We start from the raw sequence: 12,314 nt of genomic DNA, 5'->3' as shown, positions 1-12,314 counted from the left end.
GCCATTATGACAGATCAACCGTAGTTCAGTGTGCAGTTCGGCAACATGGGCATTGTATGGAAGCTGCTGGTGGTTATTTTGAACAGATACCATAACCCTCTCTCATTGCCAAAAATTGTCATGTCATTTAAGTTTATCACAAGATATGGATTAGCAAACAGTGAGAATATTTTTTTGGACCTGTCTTTTATACATATATATATATATATATATATATATAATTCTCTCTAGTAGAGTACTTGATATAGGTTCTGTTCTTATGATATTATATGTACATAATAATTATTCATACCATGTACATTTACATAACAGTCTAATCTTGTGGTAAAGTAGACAAATAAAAGCTATATTATTACTATCTGATGAAGACAGTAATGCATGTCCCATTCCTTGTGTTTGTTACATAAATAAACGCTTATTATTATATATTCATAGAGGATTAACATTAACATTACAATACATATTATTTGTTCTGTCAGTATAGTTAATGTCTGATTAGCAAAGGTTTTTTTTTTGTAACAAAATATGAATTTTTAATTTGAAGCTGTTATGAATCCCTCCTTGTAGGTACAGAACAATTTACGATACGAGGATCACAACTACAATTATTGTTACAATTAATTTTTTTTTATTTTATTACTAAAAACCTTTATCACAATTTTAGTATTTAACACTTTTCTTTGTAAATGAGTTTTGGATTTTCCAGTTAGAGTTTTTAGTATACAGAAGCATAAGTATGATCAGCGGGTCAGAATATACTTTTAAATATGTACCTAATGTTGTTTTATGCTTGAAGTACACCAAGCAGAAGGGATACTGTCTGAATGTTTTGCATTCACTTTATTTTTTTCATTGTATTTCTTGTCTAATTGTCCTTAACGTCTATGAATTAATACATTCTAAAGATTAAAAAAAAATGTATTGCAAACACTCATTTATTTTATGAAGTATATTTTATTTTAAAACCGAATGATATAATTCTGTATAATTATATATATATATATATATAATAAAAGAATTATTTATCTTGCATTTAAAAAAATTATTATATATTTTGCTTGTCATTGAGTTCCTTTTTTGTGCTTTTATCTTAAAATTAACCCTGCAAAAAAAAATAAAAAGAAAGAAAATTAATCACAATCTAATCTAAAAAACACGAATACATATTTAATCTAAAATTTCTGTTCCTCCTTATAAAATTTTCTTTAAAAAATCTTTGAACGAAAAAATGCAATTGCATATTATATATTTTGAATTTTTTAAACTGTATGATTAACCAAAAAAATCTATCCAATCTACGTAGCGAAGTGATAACGTCTCGGTCTTTTACCGGAAGTTCCGTGTTCGAGTCCTGTTAAGGTATCACATTGTTCATATGTTACTAGATTCCATTGGGCTAAATCACTCAAATCATAACTAATTTAATTTTTATGCTGATTTTTTTTTTTTTAATGAAAAAAGTATAAATTTGTAAACAAATAATTTTAAAGTTAAGTATTTGAGTAAAATATAAATAATATCAAATACCTTTGTTGAGATTAATGGCCTCCTGCCATTATTACCGAAATAGATTTTATTCTCAAGTTATATATTTTACTAAAGCTACAACATGTAATGTAATGATAGTAAACATAATCTTCCGTGATTGTACTGAAACTATATTCTATTTTCCACTCTTATACTTCCCTTTTATTATTTCATTTCTTTTTAAGTTTCTTAATTTTTATCGCAAGTAAAATAATTGTCTTCAACGTACCAGTAGGCAAACTAACCACCTTTAATATATTTCATGTAGCAGCCTTATTAAAAATGATTACGGTTTTTTAATATTAATGTATTTAATTAAATTATGATTGAAAAATATGTAATTAATTTTTTTTTTGTAGTTACAGCTATACATCATAAATTCTATATAGCATATATTCCAAAAACTTTTCGTTTAGAAAAATATCCCTACAGCTAAGATTCAGCTTCGAAATGTTTTCTTATTTAGCCATTTCGTCCCCAATTTAATACTTTATTCTTCTTCTTCTGAAATTCGGAAATGATTAATTAATAAATCGATTTTTGTTTTTATTTATTATGGCAAATATAAATGTGTAGGCATCATTAAAAAGCATAACTTGAATTTCTACTACAAAGTTCAATTTTAAATTTAAGTAATAATTTTATATTATAGTATATAATAGTTATAGTATATAACAATAAAATAGACAAAAAAAACATATTTTTTTAAAATCTGTAAATAAGGTTAATAATTAATAAAAGGATCTTACTTTAAAATAACAGCAGTAGAAATTATTTTTAGTGACGGAATTTGAATGTACTGCCACCAATATTACCCATTTTTCCTGTAACCTTCAAACCGTTGCCAATGCCACGAAGGTTTCCAATATTGTCATAATCATAATCATAATCATTACTTCGTGAAAATCTTTCATTATTCCCAAAATTACCTGAAATTATTAAATAATATTGAGTTAAAAGTTTATAAATATGTTTTTATTTCTTTTATGTTATTTTAATGAAATTCAAAAATATAATATTTTACGATTATTTTAGTACAGAGATTGTTATTCACAAATCAATTTAGGGAAAAAAGAGCAAATATTTCTCATACATTTTAAGCTTGTACATTTATACTGGCAAAAGAATGAACATTTTTTGTTGCAGATCAGCACTTCGTGTTCGCAGTTTCGAATCACTTAAGAAATAATTGAAAATGAAGTCGTATTTATTGATTATTCTTGATTATAAAAGAATTACCCTGAATTAATTGTAAACACAATTATTTACAACGGTTAGTTTTATCTTAATAACAATGGTAAGTTAGTTAATCCATTATTTCTCAAAGTTTTGCAATTATAGCATTTCTATGTTCCAGAAAAAAAAATGTGAACTATGAAATTTCATTCAATAATATCATAAAGCCATTTCACGCCTAAAAAAAATAAAAATATACACTTTATTATAATATTTACTTTTATACCCAAATTACACATATAAATGAAAGGGATTATTATAAATATAACCTTTCAAAATAAGCGACTGAGGATGATAGGATGATAGAAACAATCTATATGATTTCTACTGGAATTAGCTTAAAAAATAAATATAAAGTTCATAATGTTCTACACATTTTCACTGATTTATTACACAAAATAAAAAAAAATCCCTTTGGGCACGCTGGAAGGCGGAGGTAGAATTCACCGGTGCTAAGTAGAGGATAAAAAAGATTTCCACCTTAAAGTTACGAAAAACTTCAAATTTATTCAATACGGCAATTTTTCCCAATGCATATGAAAAAACGTTTCACATGTTTAGCATACAACAAGCCCGATCTTCTAACAATTCCAGCAAGATTTTGGTCATCCCTTGTCGTAAGGGTTGTTCATATCAAAAATTGTTTCAGACAAAAGTACTAGATAATGTTTGGAGGTCTAACGGTCACTTTAAATCAATTCGATATTGTGCCTATTAAGGAAGGTATGATTCTTTTTTGTCTTTCAAATCCCATTTTTTCAATCCCCTGGGCCAATGGTTGCTGATAGCAAAAAAAAACATTATTTATATTAGTTTTATGCTCTTATCCAAAGAATAGTAGGAACTTTAAACGAATTCGATATTTTACTTCATAAGAAAGTACTATATATATATATATATATATATATATATAAATTCTTTGTTTAGGTCATCCCTTGCCGTAAGGGTTGGTCATATCAAAAATTGTTTCAGACAAAAATTTTATTTAATGTTTAGAGGACTTACGACCACTTTAAACCGATTCGATACTTGCCTATTAAGGGAGGTATGATTTTTTTGTCTTCAAAAGCCCAATTTTTTCCACCCCATGCGCCAGTGGTTGGTGATATTAAAAAACTTTACGTATATAAGTTTTAAGCCCTTATCCAAAGAATAATAAAAAACTTAAACGAATTCGATGTTTTACTTAATTATAAAGGTATAGCGATATTTTGCTTTTTCGATTAAGCCCCCCCTTTTCACTCCCATGGTCAGATTTTCGCCGTTAACGAACTCGACCGAGATTTTCGGACGAGTTATTTTTAAGGAACAATTTGAAAGTGATTGACGCAAAATTACGGTGGTTATAGAGTCCACAAGAAAGTGAAATATATAATATATATATATATTTTGAGATAATTATAATTAATGAGATAATTATATATATAATTATAGTTTGAGATAACGGTGGTGTTTGTGTGATGTGAACGCGAAGATATATCGAAATTTTCCGGAAGTCGAATTATGGTACCCATTACAATAGGTATCTTTCTTATGAAATCTATCAAAATGTCAAGTAGGAAGGGATTTTAAAACAATTAATAAGTATTCAAACAACAATAATCACATGAAAACATTTTTACTGTGATACGTAAAGTATATTCTCGATGACTTAAATGAAAAATTTCAGTCAGGTTTGACTTATAATGATTATGAAATTATCAAGCGTATTTGGGAAATTATTTATTTCTTAATAATTCATTGAAATTATATCAATATTCATTGATATAATTACTATTATTTTAATTGCAAATATTACTTAATTTTAATTGTAAATATATTTTAAGACTGAATTTACTTTGATCGATTTTTTCCAGAAAATGTATATTATGCCGTATGAATTTTTGTAATTGCATTACAATTATAACATGTTAAAGTACGAGGATTTGTGTCGGTTAGTTACCTAACGCACATTACTCAAGGTTTGGTATGTGACCATTACAAGAGGGTACTAAAATTTTAATGGAAAAACCATTTTCATAAAAAAATATATAAATTTGTCATTGCATATTAAAATAAAAAAATTACCAACAATCGGATAAAATAAACCACACATCACTGTGTATATTGTTTTTTTTCTTGTATTTGTTATTTTCCCTAGATCAGACAAAAAAAGGGTTTCTGTAAAATTATCCATCCACAAAACTGCAAAAATATTAGAAAATAATATTTTTGCTTGTTATTAATGAGGACAAAAACAGGGGTTTTGTTTTTCTAACGGGGAAGTTTTGATTTTGTGTATATTGCCCAGTATCAAATGCAGTATCTTAATTCCCGTTTTTGGGCAACTTGTATAAAATTAGGTCATAATATCACCCTCCCGTTTTCAGGCACAGATTGCAGGAGGTCTCCGCTTGATAAATACCTTAACCAGTTGCCTGATTAGTTGTTAATCCTGATCTCTATTGTAGGCCTATTATACCACCTTCGTTACTAATAACAGACCATCAGAATAAAAACTTTTATCACTTATTATCGTTCGTGGCTTAGATAGAAGCGTTTTAATTATTAAAAAATATAAGAATATTGAAAAGAATATTTAAAAAAATATTCTGATGTCAAACCACGCATTTCATTTCCAGAGAATCTATTTCTTTTGAGAATAATTTACTTAAAATTAGAAAAGAAAAAGAAAATTACTTCATAAAATATAAGAAACTTACTATTCCATTCCAGCTCCTCCAATTCGTTGTCCATCATTTGACTTGCATTTGAACTGTTCAAAATTATGCCGAATATTAAAATGGAAACTATTATAGTTGTAGAATGTCTCATTGTTGATGATATTAACTGTACCGCTGTAGAAGACTACTAAATACGATTAGTAAAATTACCTTAAATTATTCCTTTTTATACTATAGTTTTATCAGATAAATCTTTTATTTTGCTAATTATAATACAGTCCCCGGATGATTAACCGAAATATCCGGGATACACAAACCTACCCTACTTATTTCCGTTTTAACAAAAATTGATTTATTAACTTGATGTTAATTTTGAATTAAACCACTAATTAACAATATCCTAATTTGGACAAGAGTTTAAAATATATTAATTTTATTTCTAATTTTTATTCTCTACTTTTTTAAATATATTTCTAGTAACTTTTAGTACTCGTATATAGGGTTTATTTTTAATTTAAAAAAATAATAAATAAATTTTTTGAGATTTAGTTTCAATTATAATGGAATATTTTATTTGTAATTTTTTTATGTCTAAAATATATATTGTCCTCCACTATTTTGACTTATAGAACTCCTTTTTAACGTAAACGTTAATGGTTCTCTATATCATATATTTTTATAAATTATCATTTTAATTAATGAAAATTTGGTTGTTTATTACTTTCAATATTGTTTGTTTTTTGGACTTTTGTAAAAAGTTCGGAAAAATTCCACCTTCTTTGCTTCTTATTGAATTTTGCTACATTAATACGAATCATAAATGATGCATTAAAATATATATATTGTATAAAAATCTTTTTCCTTTTCTTTTTTTCCTATTTATCCTCCTGGAATCACCGTTCAGATATTTCTTCAGAGGATAATATGTATGAGTATAAATGAAGTGTAATCTTGTACAGTCTCAATTCAACCAGATGTGTGGTTAATTGAAACCCAACCACCAACGGACACCGGTATTCACGATCTAGTATTCAAATCCGTATAAACTTTATAAAAATTTATAAACTTTATAAATATCTGTCAAGTGTTAACCGCGCAAAGAAATCGACCTCATACTTTTCCACCTCCTGAAAGATTCATGTAAAAGTTGTAAAAAAAATTTATTTGATATAAATTAAAACAAGATATAAATATTAATAATTAAGACTGCAAAAAAAAAATACTTTGCTAACAAAAAATACTCTAATATAGGATAATTAAAGAGCCTGCGGGTGACAATTTTGCATGTTATAGTATTTGTAAATAGATAATTTATTTTCAAGTTTTTTTAATTTATTTAAACATACATAATTATGTAGCCTATGACACTCCCGGTAACGTAAGGATTAGCACGCGGGGTCACATATTTAAAACGGTTCGGCTCTCTTGAGCTACTACGGTATGTATTTTGCATACGTATATCCTAAATACGTTACGCTTCTTTTTGAGCAGTCGTGCAGTAAATAGGGGTTGAAATAAAATTTCATATACACAAGTTAACATTTTTAATTTACTTTATTATTAGGTAAAACTCTTTTCCCTAAATCCTTCGAATTGATAAAAGAATTACCACTGGAAATCTGGGATATTATATCCCAGGTTAGCTTGAGGAAAAATTGTAAATACTATTTAAATGACCTCAAGCTGAAGCCAGTCAGTCATTCACTGTTTAGAAACTAACTATCATATAATAAATTGTACGATTTTTCCTTAAAAATGATACGGTAATTATATTTTCTGTACATGCTTGGTCAGTAATGTAACAGTAGGAACCATGTATTATTTAAAAGTTTAGCTTCACACTTATACTACTTCACTAAAGCATGAAGAGATTAACAAAAAAAAAACTTTTTTATTTTTTTGTTTAAGTTAGAAAATCATGCATCCCGAGATTAAAAATGCAATACTGTGTTATTTTTTCAAATTTAATTTTGGTTTATCCAAAATAAATATAAAATAGTGGCTTTTAAAAACTCAGATCTTTGCTGATAGTATTCAGAGAATGAAGAATGAACATATTTCATATTGATATGTTGTTTTTTTTGCTGCTTTCATTTTGTTTCTGAATTCACAACTTTATTTAAATATATTTTAATATGGTGAGAGAAAGTATTAATCCTACTTTCATGTTAATATTTTTGTAATAAATAATATGCATTTTTTTTTTTTTTTTTTTAATTTTATTTAAATTTTATTATCCTGTACCTAATGATTTGAAACTCGAAACGGAATTAAAAATAAACGGAATTTTCACAAATGCTCTTACAGGATCGACAAATACAGGACAACCAGTTTAATCGGATTGTACTCGAGCATTCAATAACGTAGAGTGATTTGTAATTTATTTTTACATTGGTCTGGCTGTACTTGAGCAAAACTATGAGCACATAGCAAAGAGTATAGCTATATTGTTTCTTGATTTTTTCCCCCCTACATCCCTGGGTCGGACATCCAATTAAGTATACTCGGCCCAGGGACGTGTCCTTTCGACTCTAAGGAGGTCTCCCCTTCCACCGGCTTAACATCCGGCAAGACAGGTCAACCCCCCCCCCCCCCCCGCTCGATTCGGGATCTTTTGTGCCTGCCTCTAATCCCCGGCGGGGGAAACAGGGCCCGGCTATGCCGTTCCCCCCCCCCAAGGAAACGGTCTCGGTCATTATGTCTTGCCTCAAACCAAAGGTGACAGCACCAAGGGCGCAAGCACCCCCAGAAAAACAACACCCTCGGCCGGGTCTCGGTCTTAACTTAACCCCTCGCGAAGGCTTTCCCATGGAGTCCGGAGTCCCCGTCCCCTCACAGGAACCCGTACACCTAAGCATACAAGTCCTCCAAGACGGGCTGTCCATCTTTTCCTACACATAGCACTATAGTAACCCCGGCGTCGATATTCCTCCACCTTCGTACGGAGAAATGTTCTCGCGAAGTTTGCGAATCATTTCCAGTTATTTTCAGAGGCTAACATCCACTCCACAAGATTTCCCGTCACGATGCGTTCATCTACTAATCGTTGCCGGTGTTGCGCCCATCTATGGCAGTCGAACAGCGTATGTTCTGCGTCATCTACGCCCTGACAATATTCACAAACAGGCGACTCCTTCTTACCAATTCTATTCAGGAAGGTGCTGAAACAGCCATGGCCAGACATTAATTGGGTAATGTGGTAATCCACATCACCGTGACGCCGGTCCAGCCAGTTATCTAATTCATGTATTAGTCGCCTGGTCCACTCTGCTACTGATGACTCGGTCCATACCGTCTTCCACTCATTCCTGACCACATCTTCTGCTTCAATTTTATTATGACCAGCCGCCCTTAGCCTCCTACCTTTGACTTGTAGGTCGATTGGTGGAACTGATGCCAAAACGCATAACGCGTTGTACGACATTGTACGGTAACCTACTACTACTCCTATTAGCGCCGCCCGATGCATACTTGTCAGTTTTCGTCTGTTTCTTTGTATATTTACGACATCCGCCCATATTGATGCCGCGTATAGTACAGACGACACCGTCGCAGACGTGATGAGCCTCCTCTTGACGTTCTAGGTACTGTGTGTCCAGCAAACAGCCCCCTGATCGCTTTTACTGTCGACAAAGAGCTCTTGCATACCATTTCTATATGCCTGCCAAACTTTAGATTCTTATCTAGCACAACCCCCAGATATTTTGTGCTAGTAACTTCAGTAATATCCTCTTCACAGATCGCAATATTCACACCGCGAAGTCTCCGTCTACCCGTGAAGAGGATACACCTAATTTTGGTAGGAGACACCTCCATACTATTTCTCACTAGCCACTCGTCTATCAATCTAAGGGAGAGGTTAGTCTTTGCCTCCACAGCGCCTAGCTCCCGATCTTCAACCAGTACAGCAACGTCGTCGGCATATGCTGCAATAGTAACGCCGTCTGGGTAATTAAGCCGAAACACGAAATCATAAAAGACGTTCCAAAGCAGGGGTCCTAATACGGATCCCTGCGGGACACCACCAAAAATCTGGTACCTCTCCGTCCCCTCAACCGTGTTGTCCTCTGTCCATCTGTCACTGAGATAACAATTTATTTGATTAATCAAATAGTCACTTATATTCATTCCTCTCAACGCTGCCACTATAGCCGACCACGGAACGGACCCAAACGTGTTCTTTATATCAAGCTGTATCATTAGCGATATCCTTCTCGTCCGCCCAGTGCCCTGTCGGACTTCCGTTGCCCATCTCACCACCCTATTTATTGCGTCTACCGTCCAGCGACCCTTACGGAAACCGTATTGCTCACCGTGCAGGCTGTTGTTTCTTTCTAATTATTCTTGTAGCCTGATTGCTACAAGCCTTTCCACGACTTTGCCCATGTTGTTTATTAAGCTTTTTGGACGGTAGTCGTTGGTGCCAAGACTAGCGGCTGATTTAGGTAGGACGACCGTTCTCGCTGTTTTCCAACAGTCTGGGAATGTGTTGTGTTGTAAACCATAACTGGCGACGTCCGTCATCTCCCACGGGACGATCCTAATTAGACCTTTAATGACTGCAGCTGGAACCCCGTCTGGGCCCGGGTTTTTCTTATTCTTCAGTTTATTGACTGCAGCAGTCACCTCATCCTGTGTGAACCTGCCACGTTCACACAGGACTGTACCTTGTCTCTCAGTTTTCCCCCGCGGGAAAAGTATAGTCATTTGTTGTGCCACTTTATCCTTATTTAGAGCTGGCAGACTGGACAAAACTGTCCGTTGGTCAGCAATCCCTTGATTCCACCAGTACACCGAGTATTGTTTAACATCTCTGCCCGGCACATTAGAGATCTCCTCCCCAATGATGTTCTGTAGTATATCGGGATTTAGCCTCCTGACTTCAATAATTCTTTGTGCAGATCTCTCTACAACTATCTGCACCTGTCTCTCAGTCAGCCTGCGGATGGGATTCCGCAAATTAGGAGCTGCCAGTGTGTTCATAACTTCCAAGGATACTGCCAAATGGTCACTACCGGTCTCCTCCTCCAATACGGATACCGTGGCTAAATTTAGGGCCATTCTCCAATCTATTATCACTAGGTCTAGGATGGACTCATGTCCTCTAGCTCTAAAGGTTGGCGTTCCGTTGTTTAGGCATGTAGTGCCAGTGGCTGCTAGAAAATCCTCCGGGGCTTCACCTCTCGCATTGGTAGACTCCGCACCGGCGGCCATAGTCTTACAATTTAAGTCCCCCAAAATGATGACTCTCTTGGAGGACTGCATTATCAGGCGTTGTAGCTGAATCATCCTGTTCTGGTATTCCCCGGTAGACACATTTGGACAAATGTATATACCAAATATCACATACTCATCCAATTCGATGGCCAGAGTTCCCTCAGCTCTGTGGTGAAGGCCGAATCCCCTATTTACCGTGGCTCTTCTTAGAGCCACATTTCCAACAGTGTCAGCCATCCACTCTGCTCTAGAAACCGAACAGACGTTCGGTTCAATTGCCAAGATGAAATCGTAGCTACCTCTATTGGCGATCTCCTCCACCAAGTCATTGGAGAGGAGACTTCTGTTATTGTTAATTAACAATACTTTAAGCATGTCGCTTGGTACAGTCTACACTCCCTGTTCAATGCATCAGGCTTTTGCAATCGAGACACTTGGTTGCCTCTCTGCATTCCCTAATTACGTGCCCCACAGCGCCACAATTAAAACACAAGTTGGAAATGTATTGACCAAAAAATGGGGTCAAAATTTTGGGGGGGTCAAAAATTTGGGGGATGGACAGCGGTAAGGAAATGGTCTGATTCGGATAGATCTGAAGTAATTTTGAAAATCGGATAATAGGGTAGGAAATTAGAAGGAAAAGATGAAAACCCCTACTAATTCCTCGCTGAACTATTTACAACAGATATTTCTGTGAAAATTTTCTATGTGGTTGTTTACCACTTAGAGTATGATGTAATTAACAAGCATACACTTGTCAATTTAACTTAGAAAATTTCCTCTTGTAATTATATTACCTATATAACCTCAATGTTTTTTAATTCTATAAAAACTAAGTTTAACTTACTCACGGCTCTTGTCCAAATTTGTCCCTATAAAAACTACTTAGTACAAACACTTATGAATCAAAATAACACTCCGAAAACTTAATTATTTATCGGAAACTTATTCACTTCACTGAAAGAAAGTATTACATTAGAAAAAGCTAAATAACAAAATAAGTCCGCAACCAAAAATCGTAATATTTTGTAAATTGTCCGTAATCCTTAACTCTTTAAAACCTGATATACTGTTCCGTTAAATTAGCCAAAAAACCATCCAAAAAAGCTTAGAAACGCAGAGCGAAAATCGGCACGTGTACTCACTATGCTGTCTCCAATTCGTTTCTTGATTGATTGTAAGAAAGTTTACACATCTTCTGAGTTATATTGGCTTGTCTCTGTTTATTTTTAAAATAAATAAAATCACGATAAATTATAAACTATGTTTATGTACATCAGACAATAGCTATATGTTAACAAATTTATTATTTAGCGATTGTCTGCTGACGTAATTACAATACTTGTTATGAATAGGTCTACATTTTTACAACATTTAAAAATATACCTTACTTTTTATGGAAAAATAATTAATAATTAATAAAGTATCAACAGCAAAAGTTCAAAATAAATGTAATCTATAATACCAACTAGTATCATAAAATACTTTACATGAATCATAAATAAGTTGTATTTACATGAAAGCAATTTGTTTCTACGCGTGAAAACTAAACTGAATGTAATCAGTTTGGACAATAGGCACCGTACAGCCGTAGTAGTCCAACCTTCAAGATTCATTGCGGCAGCAATGAATGTGAAGCATGAAGAATAATTATCACAGTGTTTCTGAAAA

General features: G+C 32.9%; 1 protein-coding gene across 1 annotated transcript; it reads right to left on the bottom strand.

The window, feature by feature from the left end:
• Positions 1 to 9,764: 9,764 nt before the first annotated feature.
• On the bottom strand, positions 9,765 to 11,018 carry LOC142319987 (uncharacterized). Its single transcript, XM_075357666.1, has one exon. It carries the CDS (start codon positions 11,016 to 11,018, stop codon positions 9,765 to 9,767), a length of 1,254 nt encoding a protein of 417 aa, XP_075213781.1.
• Positions 11,019 to 12,314: the final 1,296 nt, after the last annotated feature.

This window comes from Lycorma delicatula, chromosome 2 (genome assembly GCF_047948215.1).
Source record: "Lycorma delicatula isolate Av1 chromosome 2, ASM4794821v1, whole genome shotgun sequence".
Taxonomy (NCBI): Eukaryota; Metazoa; Arthropoda; class Insecta; order Hemiptera; family Fulgoridae; genus Lycorma; species Lycorma delicatula.
The sequence above is the reverse complement of the archived record's forward strand: the minus strand, read 5'-3'. Positions and strand labels throughout refer to the sequence as shown.